This window comes from Sciurus vulgaris (assembly GCF_902686455.1).
Source record: "Sciurus vulgaris genome assembly, chromosome: 6".
In the NCBI taxonomy this organism is placed as follows: Eukaryota; Metazoa; Chordata; class Mammalia; order Rodentia; family Sciuridae; genus Sciurus; species Sciurus vulgaris.
Window position 1 is genome coordinate 90,224,767 of NC_136466.1, and position 25,548 is coordinate 90,250,314.

Below are 25,548 nucleotides of genomic sequence, written 5' to 3' on the forward strand. Positions count from 1 at the left end.
ACCATTTGATAGACTGCTCCTCATCTGGGCCATCCTGCCCCCAAATAGGGGGAAGATTCTCCACCTTCATAAAGATTTCCCCCCACCCCAAACCAGTCCTGGGAGAGACAGCTGGCGGATTCTATTTGCAACAGTAGCAGTAGTGGAGACTTTTCTTATGCAACCTCTTCCTCAGCACAGTCATCTCTGGGGGCTTATTTGCGTCAACAGGTAAAAGAGCAACTTTGCTTCTGTCGCTCTCTAAGGAGCAGAGCCACCATAACTTGAGAAATCCAGAGACTCCAAGCAGGAAACCAAAGGAGGTGATAATAGAACAAATTATTTTTTTACACCTCCCTCCCACACATTGAAATCTCTAGCTAAGAACTGTAGTGCTCTAGCCTAGGTGGGGGTGCCTTGTTAGTAATCCTTTGGCCCAACTACTTGTTAAGCCAGCAGCAGTTCAAGAGTCCTTAAAGCAAACTGAATGGAAGTCTTTTTTGGTTTCTTCCCTTTATCTCTGTAACCTTCATTACCCTAAAGATAGCCTACATAATTCCTGACATGCAATAATATTGCATTTCTTAGGCAGGGATCTCACTAAAGCCTCAGAATATGAGTCAGGAAATGTAAATCTCATTTTACAGATGGGGAAACCAAGTGACATGCCCATGGAACACATCTAATAAGTAACAGTTGTAGAATATGAACCCAGAACTAAGTCCAGCACACTTTTAATTTTTGAAACCCACCATTTTCAACAAAGTGCAAACATAGACACTAACTCAAAGATGTCAAATCTAGTCCCAGAGCGTGCAAAGTACACACTAAGCAGATCCTGTGCAAGTAGCTCAAGATCAGGATGGTTTTACATCCTTGTGCTAAAGAGGCAGCTAAATGTTAGTTCAAAGGCCAAAGGGAGTTTTGTATGAGGCAGAATTTCTAAATATTCCAGGCCAACACAATGGACCTGATGATTAATGGGCCAGCATGATTCACAGTGATGTCAAAACAGTTCCTTTTTTATAGACAGCATTTCTTTTGGGAATCTCAGAAGAGAAAATATTCATAGTGGGAGTACTTCATCCCCAGAAAAGGCATCTTGCTGCCAGAATTGTAGACAAGTTGCATATAGAGGAGAGTGAACTAAAATATCAGCAGATGGCGAACATCCGCTCATGGTTTAGAGGAGGAAATAAGGAATGGAATCAGCTGAGTTTCCTGGTCATAGCAGATGCAGACCTTGGTGTGGTTATCCTGTCTCATGCTCCTCACATGTCCTACCTCTATTTCCTTTCTGTTACCATTCAGACAAGCGCTGACCTGCATAATGACTGCACTGAGACCCATACAGGCACCTCAGCCTCTGCACCCCTGGCTGCCGGTATCTTCGCTCTGGCCTTGGAAGCAAAGTAAGGTCCAGAAATCTTCTAATCACCTTTACTGAGGCTGCTTCTCCTTGTTAGTAATACATGTTGTCTACTGAATACATGGTTACAGTAGAAATTTTGGAGAACCACAGAACTCTCTTCCTGCCACTTTGAGATAACCTTCATTAGCCATCAGTGTAGATTAAATACACATATCTTACAAAATTGGGATTTTATTAAGCACATTATTTTGTAGTTGTTTTATGATACATCCTACAATATATTAAAAATCCACCTGTACTTTATCATGTGCAAGCCAATCTTCGTGTTGTCTCCCCAAGTCCTCTTTCCCCTAACGAAGAGGCCTTCCTCCCATCAGGCAGAATTTCATTCAAATAATTTCCTGAAGGTAGTGTTAAGAATAACAAATTTACAAAACATTATCTTTCAGACTATAAGCCTAGCCTTGGAGCTAATGTTACTATGTCAAGAGACATGAGAATTAAAGATAGAATTTTCATCTTTTCATAGTATTCCATTGTATAAATAGCAAATAATTACCTTGAAATGTGTGCATCTAATCAAGCTTAAACACTCTTGTACATAAAAATTGTTTGCTGTCTCTGATCATTTTCTCAGGGTAAACACTCAGAATGGAATTTCTGGATCAAAAATCAGGAATATTTTAATGCTTTTGATACTTAATCAATAAATTGCTACCTTGAAAAAGTATATCATTTCCATTCCCACCAGGAGTGTACATGTGGAAGTGTCAAATGCCAAAACCCTTGCCAAAACTATTTTTATTATCTTTTAAGATGTTTGCTATTTCGGTAGGTGAAAATAGAATCTCATTTTTTATGTTTTTGTTTAATTACTAATGAAACCTGATAATTTATATCATGTAGTTATTTGTCTTGGCTATTTGACTGCTTCTTTATGGCCTTCATTTTGTTTTATGACTTTACTTCAGGATATCTATCAATATTTTATCAGTTTGACTTTTACTTTTTAATTTTATTTATAGGTCATTTTTAGTGTAATTAAATTTGTATATATATAGACACATTTGCCAGTTTGTTTCTTTAAAGCTTCTTTTTTTTTTTTTTTTTTTTTTTTGCTGTAATGCTCAGGAAAATCTTCCAGTCAAAAACTAGATTAACATTCATTTGTCTTTTAGTTCCTTTGCCATACTTAAATTCTAAATCCTCTTGGAACTTATTTTAGTGTAGGATGTCTATTTTTTCCTCAAAATAATTACTTCAGTAATCTAAGACTTAATAACAAATAAGAAAACTAATTATTTTACATGGCACATCCACAGATTTTTATTTGTCCTTATTCCTATTTTTTGTTGTTCTATGATGACAACAAATCTTGTAAACTAGCATTGATCATTGTTCAGAACAGTGAGGAAGAACATCTTGGCCTTTGCCACAACTGGAAAAGCCCATAAGTTGCTAAGCCTTTGTCCAGGAGAATCCAGCATAACTGGAGCCCTGGGGCTCCCAGTGGCAATGTGGTATAGTTCCTGGGTATCAAGCAATGGGATAGTCACAGTGGCTAAGCAATACAGCCTGCCAAAGATCTTTCAAGTAGTCTAGCTGCTTGGAAGTACTGAGATGTTTGATAAGGCTAGAAAGAAATTCAAGTACTTGATCAGAAGTAGATTTGGGGGCCAAATCTATGTTTAGAATCTGAGTTCACTTTAATAGGGAGGGATAGACAGAAGACAAAATCCATGAACACAAGCTAGAACAAGCTAGAAGATCCAAACCAATGTTGAAAAAAAAAATAATCCAAGCAGGGAAACTTGCAGGCACACTTTAAATTGCCTCTGTACTTCTAGCTGTCTGGCTTTAAGCAAGATAATTCACATGTAGGTCTCCATCTTTCCATTTGTAAAATGAATGAAAGGGTAAATCACACCTATTTTTTTCAAACTTCTTTCCTTTATAAAATTCTCAGATTTGAAATCAAAGACAAGGGTATATAGAAATAATCTAACATGATTTCTTGTGGTTGGTGGTGAAGGGTCTAAATATGAAACAGACATACGGTATTTATGATCTCAGAATACAAATTGTTAGTCACTGGGAGCTGTTAAAAGAAAGCTTGCCTTAAAATGGTAAGTGTAGAGTCTTTCTTCTCTACTCTGCACTTGTCAGATACATGTAAATTTAACTCACCAGGCCTAGCCCATTTTCATCTAATGACAATATATTAGAATAGTCATCTAACTGAACACTTAAATAAATTCCAGTCAAGAACAGAAATTTTTAAAGTATAATCACTGGTTCCTAAAAGGTCAAACCTTCTTTTTCTATATAAGGAGAAAATCATCTAAGAATGATGTAGCTTCATTAATTTCATTTGTCTCTGATGAGACTTTCTAAAGCAGGGACTGTATTGCTATGCAATACATGACTGGGTCGCTGGGATCCATGAATCACTTTGCAACTAAATGCAGAATTGCTTATAAGTGTGTATGAAATTTACTGGGGAATGGCTTATAGGTTCCAACCACAGCATTCTCATAGTGTTCATAATTTAAGAGACATTAACTGTCTATGATATCCCAAGTGCAAATCATAAGAATCTGTTCCCTTCTTTTCTTTCATCAGTGATATGGACATGATCTATCTTAACATTTATAACTCATCAGTAAGATAGACAAGATCTGTCTTAACATTTATGTCTTTCTTTCCAAGGAACATAGATATTACTGTGATGTCTGTTCTTTATTGAATTGGATGGTTCAAATGCCTATACCAAGACTATTTGATCATAAAATCTCAATACCAACATTTCTAGATATAGGATCAAGTTTTATCTCTAGACACTCAAGATTCAGAGAAGTATTTAAATAGGCATCATCCCTCAAGAAACAACTTTGTATGATGAGGAACTCTTGAATAAACTTATCGAGAATAATGACATCAATATTTATCATTTTGTACTATAGGCCACACATTTATATGTATTAATTCTAATCCTTGCAACATTCCTATAACAGAAATTATTAATTGCATTTTATAAATGAAGTAATTGAGGCTTAGAGAAGTTGATAAATATAACCAAAATCTCACAAAGAGATTCACACTCAAGTCTGTCTGCCCCCAAAATTATGCTATCAGCAATCACACTATGTTGTCTCCACGGCCTTGTTGGGGAGAGGAATGTTGAATTCCATCAAATAAAGGAGGGTTAGGAAGACTGAGGACTGATGTAAATGAACACATATTTATGAGTTTCTCCTAATTTTCTAGCCAGAAGGTTGTGCATTAGCTGCATTAATTGTGATGTAGCTAGAGAAATAAAGAAAAAAGGAGAAAAAGTAGTTTCTGGTTGAAGTATGTATAAGGGGATATTTCCCCTTTCCAAGAATAGTGTTTCTTGAATGCTGGCATACATGCCAATCACCTGAGGAGTTTATTTAACATGCAAATTTCCAGATCGTATTGCCAGCAACTTAGATTCTGAAGTTCCCATATACAACCCAGGAATCAGGAATCACCATTTTTAGCAAGTACTCCAGGCAATTTTAACGTTATTGATACCTTAATCTAACTTAGCGAAATAACTTCTATAAAGAACTGTTTTTCTACAATCTTATCTATATGCCTATTAGAGTACCTTAATAGGAATATCCTAGTGGTAAATATACTAAGAAAGAAATGCCTTACATCAATGCCTCTGGCACCTTCGACATTAAGTAGTGAATACACCTAAGAAAGCTGGAAGACAATAGCCTTGTTCTCTGGAGGAGACAGCAAAAGAATCAGAATAATTTTTTAATAAGGGGGAAAAATTCTGAAGTGAACCATGGATCCCTTCACACCTTTGGACGGTTACTAACAATAGGTGAGTCAATCTTCTGTTTTTATTGAAGTCTAGAGAAATAGACTCCCAACGATGCATATGAAACCTCTGGGAGTCGGGAGAATCACAACAAAAAAAATTCCTTGTTGGTTGAGAAATGCCGGAAAGTCCAAAGGAGAGAATACTCAACATCTGGACTCACATAGGTGTGATTAGAAGCCAAACAGGCAGCCCCTAATAATTTTCACTCTAAAATTAATCTTGTCTCCAGACCTACATGGAAGAGATGTAGGAGTGGAGAAGCTTTATTTCACTGTTTAATTCCATAACGCTTATTTTCTGTAAACACCTTTGATTAGCAACACAATGCAGTTTTAAAAATTTTAATTATTGTGGATGCTGCTGAGCATTAATTGACAAAGGAAGGCTGTCAGGAACAAGTTTGCACTATTGTTAATAGCTCCTTTTCATTATGAGATGCAAGCACACAAATGAAGAATAACTCTGTTAGAAACATGGGTTTAATTTTCCTAATTGTATGATAGTAAAGCTCCTTAAATATTTTTCAAAGACTACATAAGACAAATTTTTAAAAACTAGCAAACTTGCAATAAAATATAAATAAATGCTCCATTTTAGAAATATAGAAGTCTAAGTTTTGTAGATGATTATCATCTCCCCACCATATGCTTCCTTCGTACTCTTCCTCATCCCTACCCTCTTAAAAACACCTATACACACTGATGATACAGATGGAAACTGGTTTGTTGTCCATTGACCACCTCAATAGGAGACTTTTACCTAAACTCCTTTTGAATGACTGGAAGAAAACCACACATTTCAATAAGGGTATGATTAGGTTTCTACCTTGAGAAAATAGCCATTTCTGTTCACTCATTTAATGATTCCTGAAGGTGGGATAACCAAAAAAGAAACAAGAGGTAAAAAAAAAGGTATTATATTAGGCAGATCTGAACAGTAAAGAATTCTGGAGACCATCATATTCTACCCTTTCATATTATAGATGAGTCAACTCAGGCCCAAAGAGATAAAATAGTTGGACTTGCTACTAATCACACAGTACTTTGATAGTAGAAAGCAATTTAATATGTTTTTTATTACTCCCTATTCTGACCCCATGATTTATAATTGTCTTAAATGATCACATTGTGTAATCTCTCCATTGACTCCTGTTATTTTTACTGTGATACAGAACTGACTGGACAAGTGTTTTTTTTTTTTTTTTTTTTTTTTTTTTTTTTTTTTTTAATATAAAAGTCATGCCCTATTCTCATATGTATTTATTTAGGTAAGAGGTAGGTAGGTAGGTAAGTAGGTAGGTAGGTAGGTACAAGAGTGTTTTACCTCTGAGCTACATTCCCAGTCCTTTTTATTTTATTTTGAGTCAGGGTCTGGTTAAGTTGGAAACCAGCCTGGGATCCTACTGACAGCCTCCTGAAGAGCTGGGATTGTAGGTGGGTTATACATATGAACAATTATCCTCAGACATTTTGACCCATAGATTTGAGGTGGGACTCTGAAATTTTCATTATTTATAAGTGTTCCAGATGCTTATAATGCAAGTGGTCTGGGATCCACTGAGAGTCACTCTCTGGAGTCAAGTAGTATAGTTGTCAGGAACATAGCTAAACTGAGAGTGAGCTGAGCTAATCAGGTGTTGGAGGAGTCCATTAAAGGAACAATATAAGATGAAAGAGTTAAGTAAGTCTTTTATTATCCACTGCTATGGTATAAGCAAGAATCTAAAACCAGAGAAAGCACAGTTAGCCTGGTTCCATTTTTCCTCATGGAACAGTGCACCAGTCAGGTGGATGAGTACAGACAGACATGAGGGTGTGTCACTATTGAGGGAACCCTGAAGAAAAGGGTCCAGCAGTTTTATGGACCCTGAGGTGTGTGAGGGGAGAGGGCTTGTGGGAGGGTAGGAGTGGAAAAGCACTGGGTACTGAATCAGAGCAGGGAAGAGTGTCTTCAAGGTTTTCCTCATTCCTCCACAAGGAAACCTTGGTAGAAGTACCTGAAGAAGACCTCTGCCTGAGGCCTTAGACAAAGGACACCTAGGACGAAGGCACTCACCTACAGGGATCCAGGGTTGTACAAATGCAAAGAGCATTATGGCCATGAAACCTGATTGCAATGACCCTCAAAGCTGCAATGCCCCAGTTGGGCACCTAGGTTGGCACTGGAGGTCAACATTTACCTAGTGGCCTGCCAGGGAAAGACGAAATTGACTATGGTCAGATTTGTAATGAGGAACCTGACTCCCCATTGTTTAGGAAAGTATACCAATGGACTGTTTAAACCAGTCCATTATTACCTCTCAGGAGACAGGCAGCAAATTGAGCCACATTCCCCTAGTGATTGTTCTTACAGCTTCATGGTAAGTAGAATAGGAACTTTGAAAAGTATTTGAGTGTTATTTATAAATAATGCTTGATTGGTTTTAAGGGAAATGATGCAGGTCTCAAAGGCAAGGAAAAGCTTGATACCTTGAAACAATCTAATGACTAATAGCAATAAGTTTTAAAATTATATTCAGGCTATTTAACATAGGCACATAATCATTCAACCAACAGATATTTACTCAGCATATGCTTTCCTAGCGTTCTTCTGGGTGCTTGGTAAACATCAGGGAACAAGACAGATAAAGATCTCACTCTTTATCACGGTTAAGTTCTAGCTGGGGAGACAGACATTAATAATACATAAACAAATAAGTTTTCCCAGTGGGTTTTAAAGTGAAAAGTGCTATAAAAGAAAAAATACAGCAGGATAAAAACTCAGGAACATGTGGGGAGGATTGAAATTTTAAATAGGGTGATCAAGAAAAGTCTCATCTATTATAAAAGATTTCAATCCCTCCAATTCTAATTTATTTTATATTGTTGCTAAATTAATCTTACTAAGACTTCCGATTTTACTATATCCTTGCTTAAAAGCCTCTCCATGGTATCCCCACTGCCTAAGGATAAAATATAAGCTTCGTATTGTGGCATTCAAGGTACTCATTGTTCAGGTTCAGTGCTCCACATTGCCTCTTTCCCTCTCCATCAAAACAGGCTGTAATCTGGTCTCACAAATGGGACAGAGGTAATTTAAAACTTTTGTTCCATGTTATATGGAAATAGTTCAAAATGAGGGACAAAGTTTTGCATTTCCACAATGCAGAAGATTTAATTTTACTTGTTAGTAAGACCTTAACATATTTTATGGGCTAAAGTTTTCAGTACTGCATTTCGAATGCCAAATAAAAGAATACACAAATAAACACTACAATAAATTGGTACAATTACGGAAGGTAGTTCATAATCCCTGAATGGAGATGTGTATTTTTAGAACTTGCTTAGGGAAGGAAACTTCATTTTGTCCCTGAAGACCCCTTTGGGTTACTTCCCTCCAGCTCCCAAATCTCACCTGGAGAGATATGCAGCACTTGGTTGTCTGGACCTCTGAATATGACCCATTGGCCAATAACCCTGGATGGAAAAAGAATGGAGGCAGGCTTGATGGTGAATAGTCGATTTGGATTCGGCTTGCTAAATGCCAAAGCTCTGGTGGATTTAGCTGATCCTGGGACCTGGAAGCAGTGTGCCTGAGAAGAAAGAATGTGTTGTAAAAGATAATGACTTTGAGCCGAGGTAAGTGTCTCCAGGTATTTCAACAAATATGTTTAAATGTTTGGCTCAATTTGATTGAAAATGTTTGCTATTCTGCCTAAATTTTTTCTTATACCTATCCTTCTAAAGTATAGAGAGATGGATTTGCCAGTGTTCTCCATGGCTCTCCATGGGAAATCACTGAGATTCTATAAATCAGGCTGCACATTTTCATTTTTTCTTGTACAACACCCATGACATTGCACTAAGATGTACCATTGTTTTATGTACACTAGGAGAAAATGTCATCATTTAAACTGTGACCAGTCACACATCAACTCTAAGATTAATCCTAAACTCAAAGGTGCTAAAGACTACTTTTTAAAAATGCATCTGAGAGTGATAAAATGAAGTACTTGCAAACCAGTGTTAACTAAAATCTAATTCTATAAGAGCCTTACTTCATCGCCACAGAGCTGTGGGATTCTTGACTTTTCTTCCATACAGGATTTTTTTTTATCATTTTTGCATTTACACAGACCATCTCTGTCTCAACATATGTGGCCCACAGAAGCCAAAACTGCTATGAATGTTTGGTTGTTTCTATCAAGGCAACCATAATAATACTGAAAACCTACTCACAAAATACCCAAGATGAGAGGCTCAGGAGCTGCCTTAGGAAGACCTTATGGATAAAATTATTTTTTTAAGAGGGCCTCTTTGATATTGTGCTAATGGACCACTTTTGATGGGCCCAAACAAACCTTCCTTAAATTTGATTCTACAGCAAGTAGATCATATTGAAGCATTTATGTTCTTTACTGTTTTCGTATGCATGAAATTCATTTATATCTAGTCTTGAATGGGGTTCTCCTCATAACAGGGAGGGATGACAAGCCTAGCAGAGTATCTAGTGAAGACTTGTGTACACCTATGCGTAACATTCATGAAAGAAGAGATACGCTTTATTCAATACTAATTCTTTAATGCATTTAGAGCCCTGAAAGCTAATGGAGAAGTTATCATTGAAATTCCAACAAAAGCTTGTGAAGGGCAAGAGAATGCTATCAAGTCCCTGGAGCATGTGCAGTTTGAAGCAACAATTGAATATTCCCGTAGAGGACCTTCATGTCACTCTCACTTCTGCTGCTGGTAAATAAACAAACAATCCTTCTAAACCATTTGTTTAAATTCTTAAGTATAAATCAAATTATTTCAGATCAATGATTTTTTTTAATAGAATGAAATCTCCTTATCGATATTTTTAGGTCTTAAAAACATACTTATTTTTCTTGGTGTTAGATTTCATTTGCCCTGCTCATCCTGCTCATTCCCAGTGGTCCTTAGATAAGCAAAGAACATGATCTATTCCAATAATTTCAGTTCATAACCTTTCCTGAAGTCATAGGTTTTCAACTTATGTTCACTTTCCTGGATACTGACCTACCATTCATTTTTCTTAGCTAACATGTTAGTAGCAAAAGTTATTCTGATAATTAACAATGTACCTGTATCTGAACTTCCAAGGAATCAGATGAAAAACTGGGAATTCTGATCCATAAAAGAAGGTTGAAAAGACTAATACAATCCTCATAAAGATGTGCATCAGGCCATTTGATGATGTACAGATATATGCCCTTTTCCCGAGTAGCTCCTAATTCAGATGTGATGAGAGCTGGTGAACTGTTAGCCACAATTCCATCAAAGTTTTCTTGATACTCTTTCATATTTTAGTAGTATTCAACTGGCTAAATCAGATTCCTATAAGTGATAGGTGAGAAGAGATGAGTTCTCTCTATGGTCCCTTTCTAGGATGTGAACTGGAGGTTTGGATTCACCTCTATTGACTTAGAAGTTATGTTTTCTAGATGTCTTGGATTTGGCCTGAAATTTTGGTAGGAAGCATTTCTTTTTCATTGATGAGTCTGTAGTTCATTTAACCCTTTTACTTAGAATGAAATAATATTTATTGATTTACAGAGGACTTGATTTGAAAATTTATAGTTACTTCTACTACTAGTTTTTTTATGATAGGAGATTATTAGCAAAGTATCTCTTAATTAATTAAATAATTAATGGTAATAATAAATAAGTTGATTAAATAAATTAATTTTTATGTCTTCATATTACAGACTCGAGCTCCTATTAAATTTTAAAATTTCCTTTTACATTTCAAAATAGTAGTTTCACTGTAATGTATTTTGAATCTTTAATTCCCTCTTTTAATCCAAGTCACAAATGTAGCTCTCTGAATTCTCTCTATTCAAACAAACCTTAAGCAACATATTTATTATTATTTTCTACTATATATATTGAAAAATTATTCTATGCAGGGCAATGTGCTATGTACTGTGAATAAAAACTTTTTTTTTCACCCAGCTTTTATTTCCAGTTATCAGATGCAAAAGTGTATCCCACTATCATAAATGTTAGAATATTCATAAACTTGTGTTTGCTGCATGAAAATAGGAACTAGCACGGTATTGTTGGCTGAAAGAGAGCGGGACACATCCCCTAATGGCTTTAAGAATTGGGACTTCATGTCTGTCCATACATGGGGAGAGAATCCTATAGGCACCTGGACTTTGAGAATTGCAGACATGGTAAGTATGAATGAAAGGATGAAGAAAGACACATTCACTTTTAAACACTTTGAAGTACTTCTAAGGTTGATGTTATTAATTAGGGGCTCTAAAGAACTTGATCGCTCCTAAGTAGAAGGGGAAAGAATAGTGTTTTGAACACCAATTAAATAAATAACATAAATAGATAATAATTTTAAATAGCTAATAATTTTAAAGAACATTAAGCACCAGACATACTAGAGAGAAGAAAAGATATACTGATAAGCAATGTGACAGACTACAGGGCAAATCCAGGTTTTCCATATCTGAGCACAGCTCTACATGAGTTGTGGCCATGAGAGTCAACTGTATTCTCAAAGTTAGATGCTCAGACCAGCCTTGCTATGAAGTCTTCTGAAGTCACCTGAAGGCTCTCCTGCAAGTGTTCTATGGTGTATATCAAGAAGTAGCTTCATGTTAGGCAAGATATCTTATTTAATGAGACTTTTCCCCCAGTTTCAGTTACAAAAAAAAAAAAAAAAAAGCAGTTTTTCCTTTTGCATAATTTTAAGAGAAAAACCTGTCAGCATTGACATTTTCTTTTATTTTTCCACATTGTTTTATTGGCACATCATAGTTATACATATTGATGGGATTTGTTGTTACATCTTCATACATGAACACAATATAATGATATAATTCAGCCAATATCACTCCTCGTCTCTCTTCCATTCCACACCTTGGTCTCTTTCCTTTACTGATCTGATCTCTCTTTTATTTTTAGGAGATCCCCCCCAACTTTTGTTTTCCTTTTCCTTTTTCCTCTCTAGCTTCCACATGAGATAAAACAGATGACTTTTGACTTTCTGAGTTGACTTATTTCACTTAACATGATGAGGCCATCCATTTACCTGCAAATGATATGATTTCATTTTTCTTTATGGGTGGTGAATAAAATTCCATTGTGTATATGTGGACACCTATACTGGTTCCATAGTTTGACTACTTGAATTATGTGGGTATAAACATGGGTATGCATGTATCACTGTAATATGACGACTTTAATTCTTCAGGATAAATACAGAGGAGTAGTATGGCTGGGTCATGGAGGTTTCCTTCCTAGACTTTTGAAGAACCTCCATGATGATTCCATAGTGGTTGTGCTAATTTAGAGTCCCATCAGCATGTTTAGATTTTTTTTTTCAGATTGTTTAAAAATCAGATACAATCAAATATTTAAGAACATAACCAATATGGGAAATAAAATTTATACAACAGAGCTCTGCTTTTTTCATTAGATGCTTAAATATGAAGCAATCCATCAGTTTAATTGCTGAGCTTATAAAATGCAAACTTTTATATCAAGAGTGAATCCAATGGTTTCTTTCAAAACAGAGCTCTGAACATGGAACATACAAAATCTTAAAATTAAATTTTGACCATGAAATCCTTAATATTTTTGATGAGTTTATTTTATATTCAAAACACACTCTAAAATATGTGTGTGCTTTATTCACTAGTCTGGAAGAATGCAAAATGAAGGGAGAATTGTGAACTGGAAGCTGATCTTGCATGGAACCTCTTCTCAACCAGAGCACATGAAACAACCTCGTGTGTACACATCCTACAACACCGTCCAGAATGACAGAAGAGGGGTGGAGAAGATGGTGGACGTGGAGGAGGTCTGTGTGGCTATGCTCTTGCTGCGCTGTCTTCTAAACTGTGATAGACAATGCAGTGAGTGAAGCTGCATCTAACTTTTAGGCAGGGTATAAGTCAAATATGCATAGGGAGGAAGCAGTGGTAGCAGTAAACTATATTTTCCCCAGTAGATGAAAGAAACATTATTCTTTTTTTTGTGCTTTCATTTAGAATTTATTATAGTTAAAAATTCATAAGTTATTTTTAAATTTCTTAACATGAAGTTTGACCATTTATGACAGATAGCAAATTGTAACAAACTTCTTTATACAAGGTCTCATTTTAACCTATAATCCTTGTAACCTTGATAAACATTACATTATGTCCACTTTGCAGAAGGAAAACCAAAGTAGCTAAATCACTTATGTTTCTCTTGACACTGTTTAGTAAGTGTCATTTAGTTTGCACATCCTAGCCACACCAAGAAAAACTATGGAATCACAATTTCTGTCAGAAAATTTCAGAAGATAGCCAAAGTCATTCTCACTCCTGAGTCTCAGGAGCTGCAGGCTTCTCCTTTATTGGCTAGTGACCAGAAACCATATTTTCTCTATCTCTGTTCCCCCACCATCTAGCACAATGCCCCAGATGTAGTACATAGGTTTTCAGAATTTCCAGAATGACCTTCCCTGAATAGGTCCAGCTCTGTGCTGGATGTTTTGGAAGATATAGAAACATAGTATTTACGTTTATTCAAGAAACTAGCTTTGTGGAGGCCTTAGCTCAGATTCTGGCCCCTTTTATCCTGTTAAGCAACTTCCCCTTCAGGACCCAAATTCCTGGGGCCTTTTCTTCACAGTCTCTAAACCAGGTTCATCTTGTGAGTGGTTCTCCCTCTGAGATTCCTTGGAAAGTATGAATGGGATCCTTCCATTGTTAAAACATTGAAATGCAGTCAGCCCTCCATATCCATGGATTCTATACCCTTGGACTACCCAACTGTGAACCAAAAATATTTGAAAAAAATTATGTTTACACTTAAACATGTTTAAATTTTTTTCTCATCATTATTCCCTATACAGTAAACAACCATTTGCATGGCATTTACATTGTATGTGATACTACAGATAATATGAAAATGATTTAATATGTACAGAAGCATGTACATGGGTTATATACAAACCCTATGTCATCTTCTATAAAGGCTTAAGCATTCTCAGATTTTGATATCTGTGGAAGGTCCTAGGGAACATCTGTGCACAATGGTTGACAAAGAACTGTTTCTCTGATCTTTCCGGTTCCTTCCTACCTGACCCCTTCTTATAATTTGGTAGTTTCTCACAGAGCAAGAAGCTGCTCCTATATTGCAGCAACCAGTTGGTGCCTTACAAATGAGTTGTTAAATATTTTATATCACCTTCTTCCCAAATGGATTCCACGAGAACAGACTAGCAAGAGAAGGAAACCAACACATACTGAACATTTTCCTGTATTATCTCATTCAGTCTTCAATACCACCAGAAATGGAAATAATCTTATTCCTATTTTACATGTGAAATTCAGGGAGATTAAAAAGGTTATCAAAAGTACATCAGTGAATGGAAAAATGAGGGTTGAAACTGAAGTCTGTGACTGCAAGCCTTGTGCTCTTTCCTCTCCCCAAATTGGCTCTCCATGGACACACAGTGGGCTTGTGCTAAGGCTTCAACTAGGTTGCCTGACTGGAAATAATGTTTTTTTTTTTTTTTTTTTTTTTCCCTTTGTTGGTGGAATTCTGTATTTTAGGAGCAGCCCACACAAAAGAACCCCAATGAGACGCCCCTGGTGTCCAAGAGCCCTAGCAGCAGCAATGTGGGGCTAAGAAGAGATGAGCTGGCAGAGGCGGGGCCTTCTGAGGCCATGCTGCGACTCCTACAAAGTGCTTTTAGCAAAATCCCACCTTCAGAGCAATCACCAAAGAAGTCTCCAAGTACAAAACTCAACATCCCTTATGAAAATTTCTATGAAGCCTTGGAAAAGTTGAACAAACCCTCTCAGCTTAAAGACTCTGAGGACAGTTTGTATAATGACTATGTTGATGTTTTCTATAACACAAAACCTTATAAGCACAGAGATGACCGGCTGCTGCAAGCTCTGGTGGACATTCTGAATGAGGAAAATTAAAATAATTGTGTGGTCCTGAGATGGAAATATTCACACATCTTCCTTTCCCTTAGATTCTGCCTGTGTCTGAAGTGGTTGTTTTGGCATTGATTCCTATGCTTATAATATCCTTTATGGCAACTTTTTTTTGTCTCCCCAAATTGTACATTTAAAGGGGATGAGCTCAAATAGGAAATCCAGCTTCCAGAATTGATCATAGCTCTTTCAAAACATGTCTTCCCTGCCAGCACGAGTGAAGTGTATTCTTTAGAGAATTGACAATGCCCCCGTGCCAGACTAGAATGTCTCCTTGAGCCTGTCCATTTCATTTCTCATAAGAAATGGAAAACCTGGGAAACTCATTCATTTCAAAAGTAATCTGCAAAACTAAGGAAGGGGAAGCACTGTTTCTATAGCTAGCTCTCTGTCTTTGTCATCTGGTTCTTTGAATTTTGCTGCCAAGGAAGCATGCGGAAAGCATCTAATGAATAAGTTACTATTAAGCCCATAGTTTAGGTCTTTTTATTCCAAAATACCATGCATTCCAGGAGGGGCAATCTGGTCATTGCAGGAAAAGAATGGATTTTTTTTTAGTCCCAGAAACTGACCTTGGAAAGTGTTTCATGTATCTAGAGTGGTTCTGGAGCATTCCTCTTTGCTCGATGTGCCACACAGAGGTCTTTATGGATTGAAAGGTGATTGTGATTCATGCTGTGTACCATGGTCTTCCTATTTCTCCTTCTTCAAGTTTTCCTTATCTGTTTCCTTTCTCAGCCACAAACTCAATATTCGGAGGACTAATTTACACCATTTCCTCAGAACAAACTTTCACTCAGACTCAACGAACTCCTAGTCATAATAAATTTGTTTAATAATAATAGGTAACCACTCAACATGGTGAACCAATGTAATAACAGAAAAACATTCATAGTGGAGAGAGTCAATGGAAGGTTTGTTTGTTTATTTAATTTAAATTGTGTTTATTAGAACTTTGTTGTTGTTGTTACCAGGGATTGATCTTAGGATCACTCAACCACTGAGCCACATCCTCAGCACATTTTGTATTTTATTTAGAGACAGGGTCTCACTGAGTTGCTAACAGCTTGCTTTTGTTGAGTCTGGCTTTGAACTCGAGATCTTCCTGCCTCAGCTTCTCAAACCACTGGGATTACAGGCAAGCCACTGTGCCTGGCTCATGAGAACATATTTTTCTGGATCTTTGAAACTGAGTGTCAACTAGGCAAAACAGAATCTTCTCAATGGTTATAGCTGGTAGTATCCAAATTCTCACCAAATTCCTTCCATGCTTCAAATCAGGAGACATAGACTGACAATCTATAGATCTCACTTGTAGCTCTGATAAGTTTTGTTTGGTATGCAGAATGTTTTAAAAGTCAGAGTAATTATTGGAAATATGAGATTTCACATAAAACCTGATTCTCAAGCCCCCTTCTCTTATGGTGAGAGTTGGTTAGAGCTAACAGCTGCCCAGTTAGAGTTGAGATCCAAGAACCCCATCGTGTTCCACACTATCTACAAGGGCCACCTTACTCATTAGTGTTCAATATCCAGTACTTGATTTTGTCCACTCATGTGGTGAATGAACATGTACAAAGTGTGAATGAATTAGGACAAAAGCTACATTTGACTTTTTCCAGGGAGAATTTATCATTGATATCATGAGTTTGCTATGATTTAATTAATTTGTTACATTTATAGGCAAAAATGTATTTCAGACCCTGAAAATGTCCCTGAAATCTAGTTTGACATATTCATTTAATCTCATCTCACTTGCGTGTTCGTTTCTACTATTCACTGATTGCCAACCTCCTAGCCTCTCCCTATCAATATGCTCAGTCTCCAGTCACCTACAACGCTATAGCCTCCTGTTAAGTTGCTGTTTGCAAACCTTCCACAGAGTTTGAACATAGGGCTACCCGTAACATTGAACTAGTTCAGGAAGACAACTCCTATGCTTTGGAATGGGCTTATTAAGACAAACTTGGACCCTCCGTTCCACCATTTGCATTCGTGCAGAACAAAGCTATTTTCAGAGCGAAACCCACTATGCCTGGAGGCTGCTCCCTAAAACACTTGCAGTATCACTTTGTTTCTGGAAGTGTCACATGTTTTTGATACATGGGATTAGATCAAATTTGAATATTACAGCACATCACAAAGTATTAAGTTTTAAAAGGAACTAGTAATTACTAGATTAAATTTCAACAACAACAAACCCATGAAAGCTAAGATCCAGAGAAGCCAGTGAGTGGTAATAAATTAAAGAGTTGGAATTACAGCTCATCCTTTCCCCATTCCTAATCTAGTGCTAAATGTATGCAGCTTTCTTTTAATCCTTCCCAATATTATCTTTTCTGGTTAAAACCCCAACCAACTCATTGAGTTATAGCCAAAGGTTCACTCTTAGACAAGCTTTAATATTTAGATAAAATCATGTTTGAATGTTTCCAACCTGGAATTTATTGTTCAGACATAAAATATTTTTGTCAGTCTCTCTTAGTGCCTGTGTGGATTTTTGTGACAATGTTAAAGAGGAAACTTATGTAAAATTTCCCTTGGAATTTTAAGGTATATTTTCTTTACAGGCATTTATAATGTACTGATGCTTTTATCAAACAGAATTTTAAAAGGCAAATAAATTATATTGAAGAACCAAAAGTTTTCCTGAGAAAAAGAAAGTTTCATCCAATAAAATATTTTTGAAAGGCATGTTCCTCTATCAATGAAAAAAGTATAATATGTATGTGTTGTAATATTAAAAATGACATTTGTCTTATATCTTAATATAATGTATAACTGAGTTTAACATGTGTGGTCTTAGAATTCTTAAGGGAACTCCCACATTATACACTTGATGTATTAACCAGAATATGTAAAATATATAAATCAGAAGAATAAATGGTTTCTTACTAAGTAAAAACAGAAAAGAGCTCATGTTTCCAACAGAAACAGAAACTCCCCTTATACTGTGTTTCCTAATTGGAATATAAAAAAGAAAAGTTGAACATTTACATTAAAAAATAAATTAATTTCCTTTCAGGAAAGCAGGCTTTTTAGGAGGCAAATTAAGCATCCACTTGAATAAAACCTGTTTCATTATCCTTCTTAGGCCAGGCTTTCACTTTCTTGATAACACACAAGGTTGTATGACTGAGCCTTAATTGAAATGTTGAGGGACTGGGGATACAGCTCAGTTTACGGTAGAGTGCTTGCCTCACAGGCACAAGGCCCTGAGTTCAATCTCCAGCACCACAAAAAAAAAAAAAAAAAGCAAACAAAACTAAAGTGACTTACTACCTGTAAGAGAAATGATTTACAACAGTTCAGTAAACATGATTTGGTTCATAGACCAGAGGAAAGTAGCCAAGCATTAAATCCCTCCCTGAGGTCCTCTCATCAGAACCCCCAATACCCATTTTTGGACCTCCATCCTCAGGCCTAATCTTCTTCAGGTTTCAAATCTCCATTACTGGTATCTCCACCCACCATCTCAGAATCTGGTCTTTCCAACTATGAGGATGCATCCCCCCAACCCCCCGAATACATTCCTTTCTCCTAACTTAGAGACATCAATTAAACTAAAATACTGTTTCAGGAACTGCAGAAGATGAACATAATGGGGTTTTGTCCTTCAGATCCATATATCTCCAAAGTTTTCCCCTCAGGATAGGTTGGTAATATGACTCTTTTCTACCTATGTATTTATCTATTTAATACATTTATGATGCACAACATGATGTCTCAGTATACATAGACATAAAGAAGTTGGCATTGCAGCCAAGAAAATTAACTTACCTGCCTCCTTCACTTAGGTACCTCCTCTTCTACCTTCTCTTTTTCCTCCTCCTCCTTTTCCTCCTTCTTATTTGTCATAAAAGCACCTAAACTCTACTCCCTTAGCAAATTTCCCCATACACAATACAATATTATTAGCCCTAGTTCTCATGCTATTTGGTACATCTTATTCATCTATGTAACTAACTCCATACCCCTTTGATGTATACCTTTCTTTCCTGCTCCTGTAACCACTATTCTACTCTGATTGATGTAGTTGAAGTTCCATATGTGAGAGATCTTGCAATATTCTTTCTGTCTGACTTTTTCACTTATCATAATGTCCTCCTGTTTCATTTATGTTGTTGAAAGTAGTAGGATATTCTTCTCCTTATAAGGTTGATATTATTCATTACACACACACACACACACACACACACACACACAGCTATGTGACATTTTATATATATATATATACATATATATATATAGCATCTATCACTACATCTCACAATTTAGTTGTTCGTCCATGATAGTCTGCTTTCTTTTGAATGTTCATTCAATAACTATTGAATTAACCTTGTGAAAGCTGTGAGTACAAAAACACATATCCCAACAACATTGATTTTTGTGTGTGTGGCGATGGTGAGTGAACATAGTGCTTTGTGAAAGTTTGGTAAATGCTCTAGCACTGAGCTACACCCCCCCCCATTAATTCTTAAATACAGATTTAAACCTGTTATGAAGGGAAACATTTTCTTAACTGCGTTGTAATTTATAGCGCTATAATATTAATCATAGTTTGGATAATTCAGTCTGCTCCTTCTGCCCTGTGAACAGTGTACACTGTCCTGAACAATTGTAGTTGAACTAGGCATGTGATTTACTTTGGTTCATGGAATATTAGTGAAAACAATGCAAGCAGGGGTCTGAAATGTGCATACCCAGTTTGACTTGGCTCTTGATTTACCCCAGGGAGCTACTGCCCATTCAGCTTGGTTCCAGAACAAATATTATGGAACAGATCTAAAATCAAATCTGCATTCTAGAACCAAGTCCAGCTCAGCCAACTCACAGCATAAAGTAGAGCTGTCCTGATGCAGCCTAAATAAGCTGAACTTGTCCCTTGGTCAACTTGTTAACATGAGAATAGATGCTTGCTGTTTCAAACCAATCAGTTCGGGATAATTTGTTACACAACCTTACTGTGGTAACAAAACTGACTAATACAATAAAAGTAACTGGTTCATTTCACCAGTACCACCCCTTTCAAATTGTGTTTTCTGTAACCCAAATATTCCAGATCAACTCACTCCTAACATTTGAGGACCAGACTAAAGTATGGTGATGCCAAACAGAAGCAGACAGGTATAGGATTGCACTGAATGAAGTTTACTGGTGACATGCTGACAGAAACATGGTCCTGGGTGGCAGAAAAATCAGTTGGATCCCTGAAGTTTGGATCAGAATGATGCATGTTTATAGAGGTTATGACAAAAGTGACCATCCTAGCTAGAATGTACCTGGTTTACCTTAAATTAATACCAAAGAATCAGGCACATCCTTGGAGCCAGAGTTCAGTTGAAAAGTGCATCATAACACTCTGTTTTGTCTATTTATAGTATGTTAGGAAACTATGCAGGAAAATCCTACTAGGATTACTCTTGTTAGGACTCAAGGTGGCTGTAGTCATGTCAGCCTCAATTCATATACTAGAGTATGGAAAAACAGCTAATATTAAACAGTATACCTCTTAATGCTGATCCCATAACTTGACTTGGACCCTGCCCAAACTTTGAAATTCTTTTTTAAAGAATTGGCTTAGCTACATTTCTTCTGATAGCAGAGCCTCAGATAATGATTGTGTTTAGTTAATTTTTTTAGGAGATAATAGCAGACCGTGGAAGTGACTCACACAGAACCAAGAACAGCATGGGGTGATGATCCATGCCCATCAGTAGACAGAAGACTGCAATGGATATTTCTACTGATACCAGCATTGATAGACAGTGATACAGAAAAGACCTCTACACTACCTGATCCCTACCTCATCCAGTGCCTTGACATTTGCACTATCTTCTCTCAGAACTTCAATGTGATCTTAGGGCAAGGAGAAACATAATTTACTGAGAAAAAGTTCTCATCATTTATTGGAAAGGCAACTAATCAGAAACAAATTTCTGATATAAAGAATAAAGTAACTTTTGCTCATCTAGGTGTTTGACTTGCAATTTGTACACGAGGCCTGCATGTTGCTATGTAGAGATATTTTCAAGCATTGCTGTATCATCAATGCATGATCAAGGAGGTGACTACAGTCATCATGTATCCATCTTTCTTCTGCTATGTGCCAAAAAGGCAAAGTCCATTTTCCTGGTTTCTATACTATGTCTCCACAATTTGTGCAATTTTCATTCAATTTACCTGGAATGTTACAAAGCAATTTTACTCTCCTCCCCACCCCATACTGTGGGTATTTTCATTAAATATTTATCTACAGAAAGGGCCACAGCTCTAAAGGAATTCTTGTTCTTAGAAAGAGATAGGGAAAATGTTCTTAGGTTTGTCCCTGCGGGCTTATTACAATTGTTTCCTTCAATTCCTTTATTCCTGTCCCTAATATTCCCAGTGGAAGGTGAGTGACAAAGCTAGATGATGTTTCAATGTGAGAAGAGTATGCTCCAGTCTTGATTCTGCCCCGAATACTTTACAGTTCCTTCCTGCATCATCATTCCAGACCCACCAGTGCCCAGTCCCAAACTCATTCTTGCAAGGTCCAATGCTCCCCTTACCTCATGCACAAATTTCAGTTTACAGTCACTTTTACATAAATGATTGTCACTTTCAAGGTGGAGTACACGATGCCATGATGAGAAAAGCTTCTTGGGTGGGATAAATTCTGAACCAAAAATGATGAGAGATTTGTAATGAAAAAAATATGAGTTGTTTCAAGTTCTCTTGATAAAGAGATCAAAAGGAATAAACTCACCTGTGAGATTCTCTACATTATATCAGGCTTCCTGAAGTGGATCAAAGCCACATTGCTCATCAGGGCATTCATTCCAGGTGGATGCTTATCATCTGGTCTGAGCATACAGACGTTAACTTTGTTCACTCTCTACTAGTACTCACTAAACTTCAGGGATATGAATGAATCACCGTCTTCTTATGATTCTATTTTCCTTACAAAAATCAAAAAACCACTGAACATGGTGTTGCACACGTATCATCCCAGCAGCTTGGGTGACAGAGACAGGAGGATCATGAGTTACAAAGTCAGCCTCAGCAACTGAGTGAGGCCCTAAGTAACTCAGTGAGACCCTGTCTCTAAATAAAATATAAGAAGGGCTGGGGATGTGACTCGTGGTTGAGTGCCCCTGGAGTCAATCCCTGGTCCAAAAAAAAAAAAAAAAAAAAAATTCATAAACCATAAGCCTTAGGTTGTTTCAATAAATTGTTGCAAATTATTCTGTTCTAATTCCTAAAGGGCAAATAAAAAAGTCTAAAAATGAAACAGCAGTACAGAGTGTCTAGAAGTGTAGACTTTGGAGTGAGTCTGAATCTTGGCTCTACCACCTCCTTGTTGTGTGCCCTTGAACAGGTTACTTTACCTTCTGGGTCTTATTTTCTGATATACAATAATGACATCCACCTCTTAAACATTTGCAGTTGGGATTAAATAAGATAATGAAGAGAAATAATTTAGTGTGGTACATAGCAAATATTCAACACATTAGTTTTTGTCATTAGTGCAATTGTAGCTCTTATTATTACTGTGGTGGTATGAAAAAAATGAATTTAGAGTCAAACATTTGTATCTAATGAAGATTTGTAAATATCAGAATCAATGAAGAAGATGGAAATACCCTGGCTAAGATTATGTTGCCTTGGAGATTGTAATTCCAATGTGAATCTACGAACCACATTGGAAACAATTTAATTTAAGCCAGTGTAGACTAGACTGCAATGGTAAGAGAGTGCTCACAGTGATAGCTGAGACTCAAAAACCAATACCCTAAGACCAAAGAAAGCCAGAGGCAACAGGTGAAAGGGACTGGTGAATAAAGGACATCATTTATTTAATTTCATCTTATGTTTAATTATTTTTGTGTAAGAGTTGGAGTACCCATTTTCAAATTTAAAAATTTTATAAAGCATTAAGGGGTTCTAATAATTACAGTGAAAAACAATTAGTTCTTCACTATATTTAAAGCCTATTGTTTTGTTTAATTGAATTCCATAAACATGAGATAAATAATATTAGTGTCCCTGTTTCATAGAATAGGAAACCAAGGTACTGAGAGATAATTTGGTTGGATCAAGCCCACACAATGTTAAGTTGTAGAATAGAGATTTTAAATTTCTATTCCTAGGTTATGCCTTAATCATTAGCAAGACCTGAAGGTCACAAACATTTTAGAAGATATTTATAGTATGAGAATCAACTGAGAACTGTGTGTCTTCTGCTATTAATTCTCTTCTATACTTAAAATCATAATAGAAATAATTCAATTGAATGTTTATTAAATGTTAAGCACATACATTCTACATTTTTACAATGATGATATAATAATTATGGAGAATATTATTTCTAATGCTTGCATTATCTTGCAAGTGAGGTACTTTTACTAATTTGGAAACCGAGAGAGGTTAAGTCAGTTGTCCAAGGTAACACAGCTTAGCCAAGATTTTAAAGCTGATCCATTGAACTCCATTTTTTTTACTGTTTCACTTTTTAGCTTTACTTCCACATTTGCCTTACTAGGCATTCTCATGATTCCAGGAACACCTACATAGATTTTATACTTCATTTTTACTTCAAATTTTGGAAATTTCAACAAATTTAAAAGTGAGGGAAATTATCCTGATCAATCACCACCCCTTGACCTATCTTGAAATGAACCAAATCTCTCAGGGCAGTAACGGTTCAACTCAGTGGCTCAGAAAACCCTTGGATCAAGAGTCCATTTGTATTTATGTGTAATTCAGACCCAGGGTGGCCAAAACATTGAGAATCAGGCCACTGACTCTAGGAGTACTCTACTATGTAGAGACATTTTATTTCTCACCCCATTCATTGTGTCTTTCTTGTGCATTCTTAAGCATATTGATCAGTGGTGAGTATGCAATGTACCTGTAAGTTTTAAAGGGTTTTCTTGGTTTTGTACATTTGTAGAAAAACTTGAGGATGTTTTTTTTTCAATCTTATCATTGTAAGATTTCTCAGAGGGCCACTTCATATCCTGATGTGTACTATAACTACTTAAGATGGTATATACTTCTCAGCATTTCGCCAGACAGAATCTACTTTTCCTGGAGCATGTACCAGGAGCAGTGTTCTCTCAATTCACTCCAGGAGATATGATCTTCCAGTCAACTATCTCCAGATACTAATCCCCCAGCTTGATTCTAGGTTCTGAAGGGTGAGAAAGCTTACACCACATGCCTTATTATTTCTGGAATCTTAGAGCTCATGTCTTCTTGCCTCAGCAAAAATGTAGCATCACCAGCCAGCAGACAGAAAGCAGGTGCCAACTGTGGTCTGTAAGGAGGGAGGATGATTCAGCGCAAGGAGGGACCATGAAAGAGGATAGTAGGAATTCACCTACTGAAGGGACTCAGATGTGGGGATCAGAGAGGGAACCCACACAGTCACTTGGGTCCCTAGTAGAGGGAGTGACCATTGTCCTAATTTGTTGAGGACTACTCAGTTAATCCCTGTTGTTCCAGCATAATTATCATTTCATTAAGTGTCTTTTTGGACAATAACTATATCTAGTTACCAGAGGACAAGTTTTGACTACCTTCCTGGTTTACAGATGCTGATACACTTCTTAAAATGTTTTATTTCCACTACAATCATTGAGTCTCAAAAACAGAAAGAATTATATATTTTCTGCCCAATTTCCTACACTTGAGACAGATGCTAGGAGTATTCTGGGGAAAGTGCTGCTTCTTCATAAAGAGGTACTGAGAAGGAAAGACGTCCCGTGTTTTATCCGGACCTCACTCTGTCTGTATGGAACATCTGGGACTTTGTCAACCACCTTGGAACCTTCCTCACAGCATTGAAGAGCTCTCGGACTCCATAAGCCAGGTCCCATTAAACTGGATCTACTTCCTACTCATCTCCCCAATTTAAGTCATGGTGTCCATGAACTCTCTTTCCTGAGTGTTTTTCAAGTCTTCACATTTGTCAGCCTCCAATGCCATTGTCCTGGTCCACATTGCTATCTCCTTCTAATCTCCTCTTATTCTGCAATGTCTGCCAAATTGTGACTTATCACATCACTCCTTTCTTAAAAACCCACCCTACCAGGATAAACCCCAAATGCTTAATCCTGGTGGAAGCCTGGAGAAGCTGGCCCTAACCTGACCCTATAGTGCACATTATCTTATATAATTCACTCTCCAGGGATAGCACACTGACCTTCTAGCTACTCTAATAATCCAAGTTATCTATGAGGACATACCATTCTGTCAAAATGTCTTTACTTCATTTCTTTTCTAGTTAATTCTTTCCTACTCACCCTTCAGAGCTCAATTTACAAATCCTTTCCTCAGGGAAGACTTTCTGACTATTGAGCCAACAAAGTCAGAATCTCTGCTCTAAGTTCC

General features: G+C 36.8%; 2 protein-coding genes and 1 long non-coding RNA gene across 3 annotated transcripts in view; 2 read left to right on the forward strand and 1 right to left on the reverse strand.

The window, feature by feature from the left end:
* Positions 1–8,741, reverse strand: part of LOC306663106 — a 31,936-nt gene extending 23,195 nt beyond the window's left edge. Inside the window, exon 1 of the long non-coding RNA XR_013764353.1 lies at positions 8,607–8,741. This is a non-coding gene — a long non-coding RNA (uncharacterized lncRNA). The remainder of the gene's footprint in view (positions 1–8,606) is intronic.
* Positions 1–25,548, forward strand: part of PCSK1 (proprotein convertase subtilisin/kexin type 1) — a 74,643-nt gene that overhangs the window by 21,984 nt on the left and 27,111 nt on the right.
* On the forward strand, positions 9,871–15,265 carry LOC306663449 (neuroendocrine convertase 1-like; the record flags this gene model as incomplete). The annotated part of the gene is made up of 4 exons (XM_079143791.1): positions 9,871–9,940; positions 11,258–11,391; positions 12,873–13,034; positions 14,779–15,265. 4 exons carry the CDS (start codon positions 9,871–9,873, stop codon positions 15,154–15,156), a joined length of 744 nt encoding a protein of 247 aa, XP_078999917.1. The 3' UTR covers positions 15,157–15,265.